At 44.1% G+C, this 21381-nt stretch overlaps 2 protein-coding genes and 1 long non-coding RNA gene across 3 annotated transcripts; 1 reads left to right on the forward strand and 2 right to left on the reverse strand.

Moving 5' to 3' along the window:
• Nucleotides 1–572: 572 nt before the first annotated feature.
• On the reverse strand, nt 573–3569 carry fem1a (fem-1 homolog a). Its single transcript, XM_086129963.1, has one exon. It carries the CDS (start codon nt 3415–3417, stop codon nt 1564–1566), a length of 1854 nt encoding a protein of 617 aa, XP_085986089.1. The 5' UTR covers nt 3418–3569; the 3' UTR covers nt 573–1563.
• A 135-nt stretch (nt 3570–3704) lies between these two features.
• Nucleotides 3705–18411, forward strand: LOC147195258 (uncharacterized). The gene is made up of 5 exons (XR_015102934.1): nt 3705–3749; nt 5193–5431; nt 5523–5555; nt 5664–5745; nt 17529–18411. It is a non-coding gene; the product is annotated as an uncharacterized LOC147195258 (long non-coding RNA).
• LOC147195259 (C2 calcium-dependent domain-containing protein 4C-like) lies at nt 4809–7970 on the reverse strand. Its single transcript, XM_086130089.1, has 3 exons — nt 7827–7970; nt 6370–7133; nt 4809–5855 (listed from the first exon to the last, which is right to left on the reverse strand). The coding sequence occupies exons 2-3, from the start codon at nt 7102–7104 to the stop codon at nt 5304–5306; spliced, it is 1287 nt and encodes a 428-aa protein (XP_085986215.1). The 5' UTR covers nt 7105–7133; nt 7827–7970; the 3' UTR covers nt 4809–5303.
• Nucleotides 18412–21381: the final 2970 nt, after the last annotated feature.

A 21381-nucleotide genomic window follows, 5' to 3' on the forward strand; every position in this document is an offset into this window, starting at 1 on the left:
TTCCAGTCACCCCCGTCACCTGCCTGAGTGGGAAGTGTGCCACCATCCCCATTTTCAGAGCAGATACTAGGGGCAAAAGAGCCCTAAAATTAGAAAGGGGAGCACCCTGTCTCTACCGCTGCCCCGCAGCAGTGACGCTCATTACACCCTATTTATACGATGAACGCACGACCTACAATGATCGGGTTTCTGTTATTCTTTGTATCAGTAAGCTGCAGTTTAAGTGAGTCGCCCCTGTGCTTGTGTTTGAGTGAAGATATCGGTTAAGACTGCACTACTAACACAATGAAAATGCTGAAACGAGCATAATTTTGTGGATGAGGATATGTGTGCCAGTGCAATTTTAAGCCATTTAAAAGAACATGCCTTCATATCCTATGCGAGTATAGAAAAAAGCAGCATAGATGAATTATAAAGAATGAACAAGAGATTCGGGCAGTACGGTGGGCGACAGGTTAGCACATCCACCTCACCGTGCAGAAGTGCAAGGTTCGATTCGGGCACCAGCACGCCCTTGTGAGGCTAAGTGGATTAGAAAATGGATGGAAATCAAAGATGCAATGACCACAGAGTTCCTGCTGCCAGACTGAATTTTATTCAGGGGTTCTCTGACACATACACGATGTTCATACCGGCGAGAAAGAAGAAGGCAGCAACAGTCTGTGGCCTGAAAGTATGTCCATTTTAGAGCATTTTGAGTCGGCATTCAACTCGGTGGGGCTTCCACCCTGGACACAGAGCAAACATTCAAGAGAATGCAAACAAAAGAAGAGATGATTCAAAATAAGACTGAGATGCAAGAGTGGCCACAAAGCCATGGATTCAGTTGGAGAGAATTGCGTCTGAGGTTTAAACGAGTACCAGGAAAATCAGTTGTCCGTGACGTGTGTCACAAGTGTCGTGGATGCCGCATGCCGGGTACATGAAAAGCGACAGTTTGGATGTTAAGGCATTTCTAGGAACCATCTAAATAACAAAAAAAGTCTATAAAGCAGTTCCATGATTAACCTGTTAGAAGCCAATTTGAAGTCATCCAGTCGTCCAATTGGTTCACAGTGAAGCTTAGCTTTAAATACTGCCAGACCACATCACCACTTTTTTTTTTTTAAATCTTCATCTCTCAAAATGACCTGAGGAATTCCAAGTATCAAAGCAAATTATTAGCATGTGATAATCGAGAATGATGTTTGTGGCTTTACATGACAAACAAGCTAAAGACGCCCACGGTTGGCAATTTTGGCACAGAGAGTTCAACATCCTTCCAAAGAGAATGTCATCAAATAGTAACAAACCAGAGCCAATAAATAGAGACAAGCAAGTATGGCTGCTTGGGTTTGCCGAATCATCCATTCAGAATATCACAAAAGCAATATCGATCCATGGCTTTCAACTGTCAAGCTTTTTGTTGAACGGGTGCGGTCATTCACTCGATTCCCCCGTTTCAACTTTTCTTATTAAATGTTGGACTGAACATTTGTGCTGAGACAAAGGAGGAGAAAAGCAAGCAGTGGGCCAAAAGAAGTTTTGTTGCAAATTAGTGTCATTGGGAGAGTGTAGTGGAGGTCAGTGCAGCTCGATAAAAGCTTCCATCTCTTCGGAGATGAGTCCCCTGTAGGGAAGTTTGTGCTTTTCCACTGCACGAGCCGCCAGGCACTGAAGGGTGATGTAGTTGAGCGGGTAAAGAGCCGGGTCACCCATATTGTGCTCGTCTAATAGCTCGTAGGGCGCCTTCTTCTGTGCGTTGGTGGCGTCAAAGTGCGCCCCGGCCTTCATGAGAAGCGCCATGATCTCCGGACAGCCGTTGCCGGCGGCCACGTGCAGCGGCGTGTTGTTCTCGCAGTCCCGCGCGTCCACGTCGGCGCCGCACTCCAGGAGAAGCGATGCCACCGCCTGGGAGGGGAATCGCCCCACCGGGTAGCGGCCCACGGACGTGGTTTCCTTATCCACGGCCATGTGGAGCGGCGTGAAGCCGCAACGGCCGCGGGGATTTAGCTTCAAAAGGCGGTAGACCGTGTGCTTCTTCTGGTGCTCCTGCTCAGGGTTGCACTCCAGCTTCTCCAGCAGAAAGATGAGATGGAGGATAATGGCGAGCGCCTTTGTGAACTGAGGGGCCTCTGGCGGATTGTCCTTCTGCGCCACGGCTCGCTCCACCTCCCGCACGCTTTTACCCAACACCGTCATCAGATCGTGGAAGGTGACGCGTGTTGACAGGGTACCTTTGGCGCGGTCTTGAAGGACGAAGGAGAAGAGCTCGGCGAAGGACAAGAAACTCGAGGCCGTCATGGGGCTGAGTGGGTCCAGGTTGCTCTGCTGCATGTCCAAAGCGTATTTCCACAAGCTGATGCATCTTTCAAAATTGCCAGAGTCCGCATAGACGGCTCCCCTGTAGCGGATGTAATAGGAGGTGTCCGGGTGGGACGGTCCCAGGATGCGCTCGCGAACCAACAAGGCCTGCATCCTCATCTCGTCGGGGTCTGTGATCAGAGCTTCCAGCTCCTCCGCACTGTTCACCTCCTGCGCACAGCCATAGGCAAGAACGGGGGGCCCGGGTGGGGGCTTGGTCAGGCACCCTGCTTTTTCCCCTGGCTGCCTCAGCTCCATGGCCCGTCTCCAGTACTTCATCGCTCCCAATAGATCCCGTTTTTTATCCACAAAAGTGGCTCCGAGCAGCTCAAGCGCATCTATGCGTTCCTCCCTGGAAGTGCGGGGCTGGTGGGCAAGGTACTCCACAATGTTGGTGTGTCCCGTAACACTGGCAGCGAGGAGCGGGGTCATCCCGTAACCATCCCTTTCCATGAGAGCGCTACACTTTAACAACATCTTCATGATGTCCAGGCTGCCGGACTCGGCACAGTCGTGGAGGGCCGTGTTTCCTTTGACGCTTTTACGGTTGACATCAGCACCGCGGTCCAGGAGAAACTTGGCGATCTCCTTGTGGCCCTTGTAGCAGGAGATCATGAGGCAGGTGTGGCCGTGTCTATTGGCCACCTCCATGTCAGCCCTGTGCTCCACCAGATAGCGGACGATTTCCAAGTGGCCGTCGAAGCAGGCAGCTCGGAGCGGAGTGGAGTTAGTTAGCGTCGCGTTGTTCACCGAGGCACCGTGTTTTAAAAGGGTCTTGACCACCGGCAGGTGACCGGCAGCCGAAGCCGCCCACAACGGCGGCGCTCCTTCGATAGTCTCGCCGTCAAAGTTCACCGAGCCCCCGAGTTCGACGTTAGCTCTACAGTGTTCAAGGAGGTAGTCTACGACCTCTAAATGTCCATATCGCGACGCTATCAAAAGAGGAGTACCTCCCTGTGTTTTCTCTTCGGCTAAAGCTTCGAGCTCTTCGGGAGTTTTGTTGCTCAGCAACTTCTGGATAAGTTTCAGCTTACCATCTCTGGCCGCGTTGAACACCGCCGTCGTTATATCCATTGTTAAAGGCTCCGTGTTGCCTCACAGGACATCAACCCCATAACCACGAGTTTACCACCAAAAAGGTGAGTATGGCTTCAAAAAGAGCGAATTTTAGTCCGGGCTCTGCGACGAGCTCTCATCTTTCTTCCATTTTGAGGGCGCTGGCAAGATGGCGTTTGTGTTGCTTGACAGCTCTGTGTTTACCGTGGCCGCAGTGCATTGTGGGCGACGTGGTTTTAACCATGGAGGGGCACACGCCGTGGGCCGTGATAATAAACTACAACTCCCACAATGCAATGGGAATAAAAACCATCCAGCTGATGGGTTCGTTTGGATTTCGAACAATCAAGGTACACTTACTGTCTTCGTGAAGTGAGACCTGTCACGTCAATGCGACGTTAACAGTGGGGAAACCCGACGCTCCCTTCGATATGCCACACTGACGTTCAATTTTGAAGCGTATGTGTACAGTATGTTTCGTGAAAAGGTATTCGGGTCGTAAATATTGTATACTCAAAGGCTACTTTGAGTTTGGATAGGTACTTAAATACTGAGTCAGTTAAAATATACAGCACATAAAAGCTTGATAAAACATGTACCCACATATTTATTCATGATGCAATGCAGATGTACTGGATTTAAAAGTCGAATCCCATGAAATTGTCATTAACTGTGATTCTTTCGAGTTCCATTCGAGGGCGCCCACGTACCAGATTTTGGGAATGACTGTTTATTGTATTCCCTTGAAGGCCATTAAAATCTCTAAATTACCAACCTCAACATACCGTAGTAACTACTGTTGGCAGTTCTCGCTGCCCTTTATGCTGCGAGACATATTTCAATCAGATATTTCTCTCCTAATATTAAACAGGGAGTTGGAATTCATAGAGACAATTTTGTGCACAGGCGGCCCGGTAGTCCAGTGGTTAGCACGTCGGCTTCACAGTGCAGAGGTACCGGGTTCGATTCCAGCTCCGGCCTCCCTGTGTGGAGTTTGCATGTTCTCCCCGGGCCTGCGTGGGTTTTCTCCGGGTGCTCCGGTTTCCTCCCACATTCCAAAAACATGCATGGCAGGCTGATTGGATGCTCTAAATTGTCCCTAGGTGTGAGTGTGGGCATGGATGGTTGTTCGTCTCTGTGTGCCCTGCGATTGGCTGGCAACTGATTCAGGGTGTCCCCCGCCTACTGCCCGGAGACGGCTGGGATAGGCTCCAGCACCCCCCGCGACCCTAGTGAGGATCAAGCGGTTCGGAAAATGGATGGATGGATGGAATTTTGTGCACATAAGCGAGATTAAGCCGCTCAAATGTCTTCCAGCTTCCTCTCGACCCGCAGGATCACTTTTGTAGATTTGTGTGTTTGGAAAAAAAAACATGAGCAAAACCTTTTAAATACATGAAATAGTCTAATACGCGACAAACCACTTTATCAAAGCTGCAATTCAAAACTGACAGCAAACATAAATAAAGCATTGTTCTTTGGAACATAGATGAACTTATTATTTCGACAACAAGTTACAGCAGCCTGAGGGGTGTTACATTCAGTAGCCAATACATTACCAAATACGACGTCTGTCAAAAAAAAAGAGGGCATAATTCATTTGACAAAGCACAATTGATACAATATCATTTGGCATCATTGCAGGAATACCGATCCCATGTAAACTAGACCATTACAACTAATTGAAAACGGTGATACACTGTGCAATTCAGATACACAAACAAGGTTCCACTTTTTTTTTTTAATGTAAACTGTAGTTAAACCGTTAAACTGGTTTTTGGTTTGGCTTTTAGTGTGCAAGATAGGATTCCTTTCACCCTCTGAAGTGGAATGAAGGCGGTAAAGGAAGGGCTCTGAAGATGAAGTGCTGCTTGTTTCTCACCAAAGTCTTGACAGGGATTTCCCTAGAGGCCTGTGAGCAGCTCACTCAGCAGCACTTCCCTTTCTCCAAGAAGCACGTCTCTCTTCAAACTGGTTCCCTTGTTCACGACTTTGATCTTCATGGCCAGTCTTTTGACTTGCGCCTTCGGCAGTGAGTCAAAAAAAAAGTCCTCGTTAAAAATGGGATTCCTGCTATTCTTTATAATGGTGCTTCTCTGTTTCTGTTTCTTGCCGGGTTTCAGGTAGAGTGCCACACAGCAGTTGATGCTCTTCAGGTCTGTCTGCTTGCCATAAATGGCCTCCGCCATTAAAACGCGAACCCTCAGCCGTGCCGCCTCTGGGTCGTAGTGCGTACTAAGTCTGAGTGTCCCGCCCTTGTGCAGGTTAATGGTGTGCTCACGCTGCAAAGGGTCAGATGCCAAGGCCCTCGAGCTGCTAGTCCTGCATTTGCGGAGTGCCGGAGAGGTAGGGCAACGCATACGCCGGCGCTGCATGTTGGGGCTGTTGTCGGCAGAGCTGCAATCATCCGTTGAGAGAGAGCTGTGGCGGGCCAAGGAGCGCTTGGCACGAGATACCTCAAGACAGACGAGAAACACAAGTATAAACTGGCAATACAGAGAAAGTTGTTATTTCTTGGCCCGTTTCTACAGCATGCAGTTAGCTAGCGAACTATACCTACACCCAGAAAATGTGTTTTCCCTTGATGCCTCAATTTACAGAACGGCTCGGTGTCATAATTTGAATTCCCAAAGAGGAATTGATGCCGTTGACTAGCCATCTGCCTGTCTGCTAGCCATGAGAAGCACTGGAAGCCTGTTAGGTTGTATGCGAGGTTTTGAGCTCGCTGATGGCTCGCGGCACTCATCGCAGCATGTTAAGCCTCGCGATGACCCAGTGGGATATATTTCAAGCACCAGAGGATTCATTCTGATAACATGTGCGAATGCATAGGCACTATGATTCAGCTCAATCATGGAAGAACTTAAACAAGTTATAAAGTACCAGTTGAGGTACAGCCGTGTCTATTTCTGCCTGCATGTCAACTGCCTTCATTTCAAAAAGGAAAAAAAAAAAAAATTAACCCCTTGCCTTGGCTTGCGTCTCTTGTGTGATGGAGCGCAGGAGGGAGGCCGAGCGGGACAGCAGAGGAGAGTTAAAAGGGGACGAGTCCGCCGAGGAGCAGGTGTCACTCTCTCCGCCACTGAAGTAGCGGTAGGGGTTGGTGTTGGCTGGGGCTAGATGAGTCCCCCCTTGGGAGCGCCTCTGGGAGATCGGGGAGGTGAGAGGGCTGCTGGGGTCGCTGTGGAACAGGCTCTCCTTGCGCCGGGTATGAGGAGATTCCACCAAGGTGGAAAAACCATAGGAGGTCTGGGCCTTAGGGACGTATGGCAGTGACATGGCGGTCTGTGACTGAGGATCTGCGTTGGTGTTGGCATGCAAAGTCCCTGTGGCTGGCTCGTCTGCACTCTCTATTTGGATGATGTGACGGTTTGCTGACTTTTGGAGACTGCGTGTGTCCCCTCCGAAACGGGAAAAGAGGCGAGGGCTGCAGGGGTTTTTGCTGCTGCGAGCTCTGGGGCTCTGCATGCAGATGACATGATCGGAGGTGGATGGTCGCAAGGCGGAGCAGTGCTGAGGCTTGGGGGTTGCTGATTCCTCTGGTGGGCAGCAGATGAGTTTGGGCGGGATGAAAAAATCTGGAATTTTTTCAGGGGTGAGCACATTGGCGTATACAGACACGGGAATGGCCTCGGCGGTCTGTGGGGGCTGAGATTGTGTTCCACTGCTCTCCATTTTGCTACGTAGCTTCTCCAGTAGCCACATGTCCACCGAGTCGTGTCAAACCACCAGATCTGCATTCACAAATCAGTCATTTTTTTTTCACAAAAGGAATATCAGAGATTGTTAATGGAATTTGATTGTACAGTACAGCAAGGTGATTCAAAAGTAACCTTTATATTTTAAAAGTACTTGTATGCATTCTCATTTTGGTGTGTGATTTGTGTTTACCAACCTTTATTGAGCCAAGGCATCCATTTTGCATTAGAAAATGTCGCAGAACACCACCAAATAAAAATTTCACAAAGGGTACATTTTGGCATTCGTAGTATGGTAGAGAATGAATCTACCCGTAATCCTGTCCAAAGTTATCCCACACCACTCATTTATCAAATTATCAAATATTAAATGACAAACACACACATATACAAAAAAAGAGAAAACATTGAAATAAATGGTAAGTGATTTAAGATAATCAGTTACTAATTAGAGGAAAGTAAATACAATCGCAAAATGCACACGAAAAAATCCTGAAAACTACAAGCTAATAATGCTTTCAACAACAATCAATGACTTCAATTGCACGGTTTGAGATTTATACAGAAAAATGCTCTCGCAAATATACATTCCATCACACTCCCGACCATTTGATAACAACTTTTTTTTAAACGTGCAAGCAACGATATGAACAGCATCCGAATTCATTTTCAACCCATTACGAACAAAGTAGAAATTTCTTGAACAATTTTCGTTTTTACCAAACGTACCCGATGACTGCAGAACTTCTGGTTCCCTCCGAGCAGTCGAGAAGTGATGCGCACGAGCCGATCCGGGGTTGCTTGTGCGATTCAATATTCGTCTGCTTCAAGTGTGGTCCAGAAGCGGTGGGGAAGGAAAGCAGCGAGATCAGGCGCCCGTTTTATAAAGATGAGCTGCGCTCAACCAGCATCCAATGGGGACCACTGGGATTTAGCTAGTGTATTTATAAAGAGACCAAAATCTCGTTAAGATTCCCAATATATTGATCACAATCCAATTGAAAATCTTCTGCAAATAATCTCACGGCGGCAGTTTGGAAGCTGCACGTCGCTGTGACTTCAGTTGGCTTTTGCGCTGAAGCCCGACTCCTTTTATTGTGTGTGGTGGTCATGGGAGGCAGTCGCTCCCTGCACTGTTACTGTAACCGTTACAGTGTAACGCAACGCGTAGAGTGCGAAACACACTAGAGTCCTTAATTGCACTATTCGATGGTGTGCTGATGAGGTAGAGAGAAATATTGTTTGCAAGTATTTGTGAAGCATTCATAATTGAAAACATTACAACAATGGAAATTTATGGTTTAAGCGGAAAAGTGCTGGTACTTCTTATTCCACTGGTACCTGGTAAATTAGGCGGTGTGTGACAGCGGATCATTAATAAGATAGATAGATAGTCATTCAGTGCAATTATTGGTGACAAATGAATCGCTTGCAAGATGAATTTGTGTCATCGTCACCCGCTTCATAATCTGTCCGGCATTGGATCAATTTTCAGTTCAGCAAACAATCAAATAAATAAATAATTATAAAAAGCCTAATAATATTTTTCCCCCCCATTAGATTAAAAACACATTCAACACAAAATTTCCGAGATATACAGTATAATATTATATTTGGGAACATACCTTTAAGTGCAATACTTAAAGATAATAATAAACAATCATTTGTTTTCTCCGAATGTCCTGCAGAAGTGTATCTCGCAGTGCATTCTCCATTTGTTTATGAACAGTAAATGGGCCATGAAGGCTGTTCAGCAAAATAGACAGGGTTCAATAATCAATTCCGATTAAATAAAACTACGAACAACCTTGTGAGTGACACTGAGTCGATATGCGAACTTGAAATCATCATCAAACCCCATCCTGAGATGACACCTTCAATGCAAAACCTGTTGCAGTGAGGGGCTATGGATTCCAAATCTGTTGAATCCAAAGTGTGGGGAACCATGTGGATTGATACTGTATATTTGTTGTTTCTATCTTGATAAGTTTGTGTTTGATGAAAGCCAAAAACATGTCCAACGCACTGAGCCTTTTGCCAGGTGTTAAATGTGGAGGTGGATGACTAGCAATCTCGTAGGTGTCAACTGGAGCAGTCACCGCTTTGTTGTGTTTAAAGAATACAAACACGGCAGAGAATATATATATATATATATACACACACACACACACACACACACACACACACACACACACACACACACAGGGAGAGAGAGAGAGAGAGTAAACATTATACTGCACATTAACTTTTCATAATACTGAACGACTGTAAATGTTATCGTTTAAATGTAAGTTTTGGAACCTTGAAGGCAAACACTTGAAAAAAACGGAAACATGTTTTGTGCCAAGCAGTAAAGGTAGATTTACGTCGACGAAATGACTCGCCCATCTATTTTTCCCTCTGAAAATAGAACAAAGTCCATTAGGGGTTAGTGAAGCCTCATTAGACAGTAGGATGAATCATCCTGTGCGCTCGCCATCTATTTAGCTTTCTGAACACTCATTTCGTTTCAAATTACGTCTAAATGTGAAAGTGTCAAGGCACTAACATTTGGCACATGCATGTGAATGTAAAAACGTTTGGGAAGAATGAAATTGAGTGCTGCAGGCGGACACCTCAGGAAAAGTGGTCCTCCTCAGATTTTGTGCTGGTCGGTCGATGCAGTATTCTCCAAAGCAACACCCTTGCTTCGATTCCAGCTCCCTTGCCCCGTCTCAGAACAAGCGAGGAGGCGGGGGAATAAAGAGAAGTGGCAGTAAAACAGGCCAAAATACCGATATCAGGGGGTGAGGCAGACCAAGTTTTTATATATATAATATTATTATATTTGTATATTGTATGTAATTATATATAATTACATACAAGGTGTCATTTAACCAAATGCGCGAAGTTAGAAATAAGTCTTTAGTAAATATTCAAGACATTAGATTTTATTTTTTAGTTTTTTTGCTGAAAGGCCACAAACAAAAACAAAAAAACCAAGCCATCATTGCATTTTAGGCATCAAGGGGAAGGGGACAGATGCTGCGGCACCAAACACCCCCACCTCTGAACATCCCTGTGACACCATTGTATGTTTTAATTGGTTCAAAGTTGCTAAAATGCTGATAAATGAGGCATCCGACTGCAAGTCTTCCGATTCTTCCCACACACTCCTCAAACCAACGTGCTGAATAAATCATGCAATTATTGCTCCATTTAAGTCTCTCCTCCAGTACACCACAAGTACCGCCAATATGTGCACATGGCCCAGCAAATGATGCAAAAAAATGGCCACTCTTTCATTTGCAGAGTACTTTAAAGACAACCATCGCTGCATCCAAAGTGCTGTATGTCAAGTAAAAATCAGACATATAAAAACAAAGACAGCTAAAGCGATAATACTCATGAGTGACCTACTCCTGTATGTCTAGATGACGCTGCACCTACGGTAGTCACACTAAGGCACACTCACCCAGAAGCAACACAATACCATTGAATTGAAAACGATAACAACAACAACAAAATCTGTTTAATTCTTTACAATGTATGTAATTATTTCACTTATGTTAAACGCAGATTGCGAAATACGTGTTAGTTTACGAGCACGGTCATGATTGCCTGTGTGCAGACTTGCAATCCACTGTCAAACAACATGATTTATTTTTGCCCCTCCTCGTGTTAAATGGCTCAGTGTACAAGGAGAAAAAAAAAAAGAATTGTTCGAGTCCACCTACATGTTTGTGCAATGGCATCAGCCTTCATTAGTGAGTATTTACTCTGTGATCTTTGACGGATGAGGCTCTATACAGCAAAACCGTTCCCACATCACAGCTTCATCTGTTATACACTGTAAGATATTTTTTTTCCTCACTACGTGTTTGGAATAAATGAAGCAAATACTTGCACTGTGCTCTTTCTTGTCAGGTATTTTAAAATAGCAACAGATGCTTGATTGAGTCACATCGATTTTTCACTGCTATTTTTAGTCCATTTTGACTTTCAAACAGATGTTTATCTCATTTTTGTGCCCCGGTATGGTTTTTGACAAGTTAATCATTCATCTAGTTAAGGGACGGAGGTTACTTTTGGAATCTTGCAAGCAGTTGCTGGGCTTTCTTGACTGACTGAATTATCTTATCATCTTGACTCTGTCATGTCAAGAAAGAACGCTACTTTGGCCAACGATTTAACGATGCAAGCTTTCATAGCCAACTATAGGATCTTGAAACTTTATTCTCGGCAAACCTAAAAAGTGAAGTCAAACCGTTTGAGTCATATCTCGGCTGGAGAACGACTGTGAGGACAGAATAGTTGAGTCATGCACAAAAGCAGCAGGAGGATCGTGCTGATTTCGAAAGCGCTGCGGCGCTCTAATTCGGAGAATGTTGGAGATGAAAAATCTCCTGGTGGCATTGGCTTTAAATTCATCCTGCACCGAGGACAGCAATTATCATGCACGATGTGACTCCGAATTTCAGTTGTTGAGGTCTCTGTTTAGAATAGGCAATGTGTTCATTTATAAAAGATGGGGTTTGCGCTGTTCTTAAAAAAAAAAAAAAAAGGCCACAAAACATTTTTCCTTCTCAAATCCAATTGGAATGTCGTACAGGTATTTATCATAAAATGTTTCTGGGCACTGCAAAAAGCCGAGCCAAAAACATGATTAACGTGTTCGGAATCAAACATATAGTGAAGAATTTCTTTAAATCGGGCGTCATCACAGTCGTGTCACGCGCAAATCAAATCACACATCCCACACATAAACAACAAAGGGAGCGTGCATGCATGAGACTGGTCCCCTTTGTTCATGCTACACGAAGATGAGGCGCTCACTCTGATGTGCGAGGTGGTCACCTGCTTTAAGCCTGAGCTGCATTTCATGATATGTTCTTCATTAGCTCGTTCAGGTTTCGTGTCACATAATAATATCAGAGGTGGGTGCGTCAAAGTAAAGCTCGCCCGGGCCGCCATGTTGCCATTCGCCGGCGGCCGGGCTAATGTTGGGTGAAGTCACTGTTGTTTCAGCTAAATTAAGCTAAGCCTTTAACCGTTTCAGGTCATTTCGGGAAACAGCCTTGGTTTCATTTTTTGCATGTCCTCACATACAGCTCGGTGACGAGACACGTTTGAATTGTGTATGCTCGCCACTTTGTCATCGCGTTGTGTCCTTGCGACTTGATCCAAAGTTTCCTCAAACTCACTCACTTTTTTTAGCCCTCGTATGATCACATCTAAGGAAATTGGAGCCATTTATAAAATGGCGTCCCAGAGAAGGTCAACGCAGAAAAAATATCCGCAAAGTAAAATGAGGGCTACAGCCTACGAGTCTGTCCGTTTCATCCTTCGTTCATCCTCCCGCTCATGCGATCGAAAAACTACCGAGTGTATGTTTTTGGTGTTTATCGAATAGCTTTGTATCACAGTGTTGACATATGGACGAAACATTTCCAACAATGGTGCTTCGTAAAATATCACAGTGTCTCTGCCTCGGCGACATATTTGTGAGATCTTGCTAAGAAAACTCGACAAACGTGCGCAGGCTGGCATCAGACTCATTCACCAGCTGCACTGAAATCCCCTTTAAGGCTCTTTAAGTCCATCACGCCATCTGGTCAGGGGCCACCGGCAACCAAGGTAAACAGTCATCAAGCGCACTCTCTGCTAAAGAGAGAGTAATTTCTGTGTCGGCCTTCAGGCTGAGACACCCGTTTGAGGATTAGCGCATATGCGAACCAAAAGAGCAGACGACTGGAGAGTACATAGAACAAGTAAACATGGCAGAACAGAATATTGGACAGATGGAGATGGGGTGAAGACAGGACAAGACGGAGGATGCAGAAATGAAGCATGGACCTGTACCATCTGTAAGACAGTTGGGATGAAACACAGTAGCTTATTGATGAGGCGGTAACGAGAACACCGAAAGGAGGAAAGTCTTTTGATTTCTCGTCTTCTTTCAACTCGCTGCAGTCAACGCAGATATTTTCCAAAGTGGAGCATCCGTGGGGAACTCACTAAAACCACATGATGGCACGCACAAGAGAATGTTGTGAACACTTCAAAAACCTTTTTTTTTTTACCCATTTAAAGCCATTCATTCTTTTTATCTCCATATTCTACCCACAAAATTAAGTCAAGAGAAGATGCACAATTAGGTTCAGCTATGAAGGAAGTCTTGATTCTGCTCAAGTGCCATTGATGTACACACACACACACAGCGATGTATTAGTCATGAACACAACTGCCTTTAGCGCAAATGATCGATAATATAAATGTAATCAAGTTTCATGACGCGGCCCGGTAGTCCAGTGGTTAGCACGTCGGCTTCACAGTGCAGAGGTACCGGGTTCGATTCCAGCTCCGGCCTCCCTGTGTGGAGTTTGCATGTTCTCCCTGGGCCTGCGTGGGTTTTCTCCGGGTGCTCCGGTTTCCTCCCACATTCCAAAAACATGCATGGCAGGCTGATTGGACGCTCTAAATTGTCCCTAGGTGTGAGTGTGGGCGTGGATGGTTGTTCGTCTCTGTGTGCCCTGCGATTGGCTGGCAACTGATTCAGGGTGTCCCCCGCCTACTGCCCGAAGACGGCTGGGATAGGCTCCAGCACCCCCCGCGACCCTAGTGAGGATCAAGCGGTTCGGAAAATGGATGGATGGAAGTTTCATGACAAGTACTGTGTCAATTCATGCAGCCAGAAGGAACAGAGTACAGCTAATCCTTGGATTTATCTATTGTCTTAGATTTATAACCACTTCAGGCAACTTGTTCCTCACATGAATTTTAAGGACCATTTTATTATGGACCTAACGAGAGAAATTAGCTCAATAATCATTCAACATTCGACAACGCAAACTCACTTGTCTCGGCGCACACCATTGTGACAGTCCAGCGAGCAGTCTTAATTGATTACAGGTTGGAAATAGAATTCTTGACTTTTCTCATCACAATTGGAAAGTGAGTTCATTTTTTTTTAAATTTAAATAGCAGAAAGCGACAAAGAACGAGAGAATCATTACAACTGCATTCAGGTCCCTCGACTCACCTTAGCTGAGCGAAGGATCCACAACAGAGGGAACTCCGTGCCCACAGCAATAACAGAGCAAACATATTTGAATTGTGAAGCCATAACACCAGCATGGCTCGCTCCTTAATTTGCAGCGCTGTTGAACGGCGCTTCTTCACACTGTGAGATTTTTTATTATAAACATATCCAGAACAATATGCCTGCGAGTCAATTAGAGCGAATATCGCTTTCGCCCCTCTGTGAATCACAACTGTTATTTTCAAAATGGCAGAATGTTGATGCAGCTCTTGTATTGGATCTCATTAGTGTGCGGATTTAACAACTGTTGTCCCTGTGACTGTACAAATCATATATATATTTTTTGTTTTGTTTTGCCATTGTTGTTTTAAAAAAAATGGATTACATCAAGCACGAGCAAATCTGTGCTCTCGACACACTAGCAGCCCTCATCGAAATTAATGATGACACCCAAAGGCTGCTTTATATCAGTGTCTTTATATGCATGATTGTGCCATAATATATGAGACAACTAAGGCTGATTTTCAAAGAACGGTATTTTGGATAGCGCTCTACACAGGAAGGTCACGGCTTAGAGTCAAACCCCAAATCACAGAATTAAAAGGCAGACATACTCACCACTCATCAAGTGTGCTACCGGTGGCAACATTTTGTCCAATTTAAACAACTGCATTGCAAAGAGGTGCGAGGCAGGCTGCATGATTGTTCAACAGAAGCTTGGTGAATTACCCCAGGAGAGGGAACTCATTTAACTTTTATGATACCCAAAACAGTGAAAGTGTGAAGCCGTATTATGACATTGACTGAGTGTTACAACATTCATTCATTCATTCATTCATCTTCCGAACCGCTTCATCCTCACTAGGGTCGCGGGGGGTGCTGGAGCCTATCCCAGCAGTAGACGTCACATATTTTAATGCTATATATCGAGTTCCATCTGCAGTAGCTCTACTTTTGAAATCAATTGGTTCTGGAAGTAAATGTCTTAACAAGAACATTTTGTAAGTAGAGACACGTTTTCCATGTAAATGTCCTAATCCGTTCCAAGCCCCCCAAAATTCAGACAAATGTTTTCTAAAGCATAAAAATGCATCAAAATATATAACAAATACATGTTACAATTACATTATCGCACAATAAATTAGAATTGTGCATAATGCAAAAAACAAATTAGAGTAAAGAATAGATAGATTTAACTTTTAACTGTGTCCTCATCGGGGGGGTTTTGCCCTCTTTAGTTCATGTTCTCTCTCAGAAGTGGATTTTGCCTGGCGTTTTGTAAAGAACTGATCCAAGGATGTTTGCTTTTGTCCGCTTTTAACAATCCTTCGAAAATGTCCAAGGCAAACATCAGCATAGCGAGCAATTAACCGGCCAGTGAACACTTTTTCTGGGTTATTCACATTGAGGTAAAACTAGTGGAACACCTCATGGCCCGAGGGGTGAATGACGAGGACTCTGCATAGGGTAGAGGTCCCTCTTAGCTAATAGAATGACAGGCTGATGCTCAGCAATAGCCAATGGCAGAGCTGCTACAAGTATGTTGCGTTCAGGAAACTCGGAGCTGTTACAAGCAGGCCATTCTGTATTTTTACCTTTCACATCTTGAAATTTCTTTTGTAACAAGAGGCAATATTTTCCTGTTGAGGAACTAAGTACAGTAATTTGAAAACTTCGTATGAAGAGACGTTCGTCGGTAAAGCTACCACTGTGTTTTTATTGTCACGTAGAACAATACCAACTAATACAGCCAGTAAATCAAAACAATAAAGCATTCAATTCTGCAATTACACTTAGAGCATACACACCGAAAGTGAGATGTGTGACACCTCCTATAGCACTCATATTTCCACACATACTTCTTTCTGCCTTGCGACGCCCACATTCAAATTGCCTATTATGGGCTATTGTGGCTTATTATGACTCACTGAAAATCAGCGACTTTATTTGCGACATAAAGAAATAATCCCGGCTGGTCGGTGTGGCCCTGCTAGTTTGTGAATGTCGTATCATACAAAAGTTCACTGTCCTTGCTGTTAGCTTTGCCTTTTTTTTTTTCCTTTTGTCACTTGGCCCACCCTTGGAGGTGCACAATGGCAACACATCAGCGAGGGTGTTTGAAACGGAGGAGGACTTTAGGTGGTGAGACAAGCACAGAACACACTTAACACCACAGAGCCTGGGTTTATTTATATTGTTAACACGCCTACAAACTGCACTTGGACACTAATCAGCAAACTTGAACCAGTGCACCATTGTTATCTTATGCTATTTTTTTTTTTTTTTGCCGCTCAGTTGACATTAATTTGTACTGCAGGATCACGAGTATAAATAAAAAAATTATATATATATATATACATACAGTATATATAAAATGTCAGTGTGACCTTAAAAATGTAAGATTTTTTTAAATGCTCATGTGTCCTTTTGAATGCTGAATGGTTGATACACTTTTGTAAAAAGTCTGAAATGCATACTTTCAATGTGACAAAAAAAAGACGATGGACAGTATCGAAAGGAAGGCCTGGCAACCCTTTTCCCCCTGTTGCTAAAGCAACAAGTAATGCCATGGCCTTTTACAGATATGAAACTGAGAAGGCAGAAGAGAAAAGGCGGCCGCTGTATGTTCTCCAGCCAAGTTCTCCACCTGCTCGAGATCTCCATCTGTCCAGTCTCTCGTTATAACGCCGGCAGGAGGCAGCTGTGGAAAGGAAGCGGCAAATTAAAATCATGTTTATGCTACTTCCCCAACAACTTCCCCAACTCTGACAGATGTGGATTACACGTGTGTTTCGTTGTCTTTCGCTTTGACGAACCCCCTGCCAAACAATTAATCCTTCACTCATAGGTTATTTTTAAGCATTGCAAATGTGCGCCTCCTCACTTGGTTATGGTTCATCGCCACATGAGTGCGTAATTAACTCTGGCTGATGCCGCTAAAGGCTCCCGCAGTCCTTTCAATCTGATGTGAGCTGATGCCAATTAAGCCTCGGAAATGTTTTTATCGCACGAGAAGAGAGGGAACAAAATCTCTGAAAATGACCAGCACGTCAGCTGGCTTGCTGAAAAATATTAACCATGAGATATTTTGTATGTGCCGCAGCATATTGTGTTTTTTTTTTTGTTGGGGTTTTTTTTCACTTGATCTTTTTAACAAAATGTGATACATTGTGCATATCTCACACATTTTTTACTCAGATATATTACAAATCCAAATCAAGTTACACTTTTGTATGTTTAGGCCATCCCGATGTTTAGGCCAAACTTGTGCTTCAGCAAGTCTCTCTCTTTCTCTCTCTCTTTCTCTCTCTCTCTCTCTCTCTCGCTCGCTCTCTCTCTGCTCATATAAACCAACACAATTGTAAAATTTGGGGAAAGTCAAACCCAGCAGAAATTCTTGCCTGTGGCAGGATGATCGGCGATGGAGTACCCCGCCGAGTGCCCGAAAACAACTGCGATAGTCTCCGGCCTGCCCGCGACCCTGGTGAGGATAAAGCAGATGAGAAAATGGATGGCTGGAGAAGTATTGGCTGAGGGATTGATGAGTATATTTTTCCTACTCCCAGTTGATTCATGCTCTTTTCGTGGATCTATTCAGTGGGAAAGGAAAGGAAACACAGCAGGGCGAGACCCACAAAGTGCAAAGGGGTCGACCAGAAAGATCAAGGAATTGATAGAAGTCAACAGGCATTATTCTGATTCGCACAAGAAGAATTGGACTCGACCGCAGAGGTCAGTCTTGCTGTGAGGCAGCAGGTGGACACGAGCGTCTGCCTTTGCTTTTGCGATGTTGAGAATCATAAGGGCAGCGGTGTGGCGCCATGAAAGGCTCCAGCGCATCGCACCACTTCACAGTCCGCGAACAAACAAGCACATTTCAGACGGAGGCACCTTTCACCATGTTGCTCCGGCATCGGCATGTCAAATGGCTTTGCTCTCTTTTTAACAATCCCCTGATACATTAACCCTTTCAGGTACAGCGGTTACTACAGTGGACATCTTATCATGTTAACAGGTTACAGGGTGCATGAAAGGGTTAATATATAAAAGTAAAATATTTCTTTATTTATTGCGGCATGTATTCACTGTAGTTTTCTAAACAGCAAACAAGTTGATCAACCCTTGTAGTCCTCGAAAAAATAGTAAGTCATTACTACTCCTCGTGCTTTTTAAGTTTCCCGTCAGAATTGATGCTCCAGACATCCGACATGCCGTGGTTACTTTCTGTAAATTGCTCAACAACAATTATTTTTCCATTTGGCAACGACTTCTCGGTGACTGAATCCGATGTTATTTTGGTCATGATTATGATGAGGCAAATTGCCAATGGGTGGTGGCAGGTGGGGGTGTGTGTTGAGGGGTAGTGCGGGGGTGTCTAGAGCTATGTAAAGCATTGACTCAAATGACTTTTTCAGACTCAATACACCTGGGGGGGGGGGCAGATTAAGGAAAACCAGTCAAATGTGGGAATGAAGAGAAAAGCAATTGACCCACACTGCAGGTGAGATTCAACATCTCAAGTAAAGTTACAATACTTCTATACCTTTTTCTTAGTGTGCCATTATACAAAATTATCAAGACCAGCTTTCCATACCACCAAAATAATCCTGGACTCCCTGTGCCATACCAGCTAACGGTCTCTCTGAAATGTTAATTGATTTTTTTGTTTTTGATATACTTACATGACCAATACACATGCATATATTTTGAATGATTGTTCCGTTCCAGTGGCCCGCCACTCAACAGCAGTTGTTCCCTCCCGGCGAGATGCTGCCACATCGCCGCTTCACAGTGGCACAGCATGCTCAGTGGTTAATGAGCTGTCTGCTTTCATCTCGCATTTTCACTTAGAGCTCAAGAGTTGAGTTCATTTTGCATCTAACGAAGGGGGGGGGGGGTACTTTTTGCACTCTATGGATGTGACGACGTGGTCTCGTGTAAATTGCAATTGTGTTAAACCCACAAAGCATCGTTCGCGCTTTTCGAAAGATCGAGCTTTGCAGCCAATTAATTCTTGAACCATAAGATGTGCCTTTTAACCTCTCCTGTACTGTACTAAAGCATGTTTTGTGTTTAGGGGGACACCAGCTGCCAGGTAAATGGTAGCTTTCCATTTTGTATATTAATGTACAACATTGCAAATGACCCACCTGTCTTTTTGAAGACATCATTTTGGCAACAGTGGCAACCATCCACTGTTTTTTTTTTTTTGTTTTTGTTTTTTGAGAGCTGCCGTTATTATCCCCGAAATGTATTTTGTTTATGTTACTTCTTATGGGAAATATTGTTTTAAATCTCATATGATGAAGTTAGTCAGCCTCTCTGGAAGCCATTAATCACGAAAACTGAGGTGTCGCTGTGTGTTATTGAGATTATTTCACCTTGTTTCGGCACTGTTATTATTTCAAAAGGTGTTTTATGCGATTGGCACATAGATTTGGGGGAGAGATTTTAGTGGTCTGGCTTTGAGGAGAATTCGCCGAGCTGCTAATTAGCTGTCAGATAAACGCCGAAGAGCGGAACATGACATGCCAGCCTTTTCTCACGGTGGTCTGAAGGAAGTTGGAGGATAAGAAGGTTGATGTGGACTATTGAGAGGCGCGGTAAGGGGAAACAGACTGCAGAATCTGTTGCCTTGCCAACCAAGCCCCTCGGAGCACGAGGGTTAAATGTAAATGATTCTCTGGCAGTGCAAATATAGGTTGCCATCTGTTTTTGTAACACTTCCTTTGTTACAAATTCTCAAACATGCAAAGAACTCACGTGTAGGTGTTTTCCATTAGAACTCTCTGCAAAAAGTTAATTTGATTTTTAATATGAAAGTAATGAGTGGGCTTTATCATTCTGAAAATGGAGGATTTTTTTTCTTTCAAATGAAGCATTCCGATGGAAATGGTTTAAGTTCTGTGGTCAGTTTGTAAATACATTTTCTGACACGTAATCTCCAGCGGCGCCGCCAGGGATATGCGATGGCAAGCAAACAGCAAAGTTGTTGCTTAGGAACAGTAAGAAATAACCCAAAGTTTTGCTAAACCATCTGATCTAATCTCCCAGAGCGACATGTTTGTGCGTGCATGTGTGTGTGTTGTGGAGGGTGGGGTTGGCAGAATCAAGTTTTGCAGAGGTTGGTTTCTAGGCAACTGTTTTGTTTTTAGATTTGTACAAAGCTTGTTTGTTTTTCTATGTCCTTATTGTCACTAATTTCTCTTCTTTGAAGAAATTTTAACTTGCTCTTGGGGTATGGTGTCCATTTGCATAATAAATGTGCTCCTACTTTTCCAGTAACATTGATCGGTGGCAGTGTTTTTTTTTCCAAATAGATTTATAATTTTCCAGGTGTTTGTTTGGGAAATTCATCGGGGTATGTGTTGCTAAAAGACTCAAAATGTGTATGTAGACTATGAAAGCACCTTAATTGGTTTGTTTTAACTGCAGTAGTGCTTTGAGATATAAGTTTGATTCATTTTGTGATTCATTCATTTTTGTCCCAGCTGCTGTACAGTGACCAGTGGACGATTTCGTGCTCTACACACTCACAAGGGTCCTCAAGGTTTGCCCAACCAGTGTACATGTGTTTTATGGACTTGGAGAAGGCTGAAGCAGTGCACAGTCAAGTGTGAAGCAGTTGGGATTAGAAACATCACCTCCAAGGGCCTTATTTTGGTTGACTGGTGCCCGTGCACTTGATGTATTAAAGGGCATAACTTCATTTCTTCATTTGGGCCTGTCTGGGCATGTCTGCGCGCAAAGTAGCCTTGCCCCGGATGCATCTGATCATCTCATGACAGAAAGTGATCTGCGCTTAGCATAAAAAACGACCGTATCCTCATTTTCGTGCTGGGTGCAATGGTCTGGCGATAAAAGTGGTGTATTGCGATTTTGGTGTATCTAATCGAGGTGCAAGTAGACATGCACATTCGTCGTTTCGCGGATGTGTCTGGTGGACATGACACCACCAGCGTGGGAGAATTCTGCTGAATCGTTGTAAAAATCAATTCATTGAACGAATTATAATCATTACCATCTTATATTTTTACAACTATAACCGACTACATCATTCGAAAGTTTACGTACCAATCCATCGTTTGCATTTTATTCTATTGATAATGTGAAAGTTTTTGTTCGAATTTAAGTAACAGACCAGTTTGTACAGTAATATACTGTAGGACTTTCTTTTGCTTTCATTGAAGCATTGAAATTAACTTGTCGAGAATGTTCCAATTTAGTGAGGTGAAAAAAAGAGGGATAGGTCTGCAGCCATCA

This window comes from Hippocampus guttulatus, chromosome 14 (assembly GCF_054856545.1).
Source record: "Hippocampus guttulatus isolate MCC_2025c chromosome 14, RoL_Hgut_1.0, whole genome shotgun sequence".
In the NCBI taxonomy this organism is placed as follows: Eukaryota; Metazoa; Chordata; class Actinopteri; order Syngnathiformes; family Syngnathidae; genus Hippocampus; species Hippocampus guttulatus.

Bases quoted from the DNA above. Each gene is read 5' to 3' on its own strand.
- LOC147195259 (XM_086130089.1), bottom strand. From the start codon at position 7,104: ATGTGGCTACTGGAGAAGCTACGTAGCAAAATGGAGAGCAGTGGAACA. The intron at 5,856-6,369 runs GCAAGGGGTTAA...GTCTGTCTTGAG, and splicing joins CACAAGAGACGCAAGCCAAG to GTATCTCGTGCCAAGCGCTC.
- fem1a (XM_086129963.1), bottom strand. From the start codon at position 3,417: ATGGATATAACGACGGCGGTGTTCAACGCGGCCAGAGATGGTAAGCTG.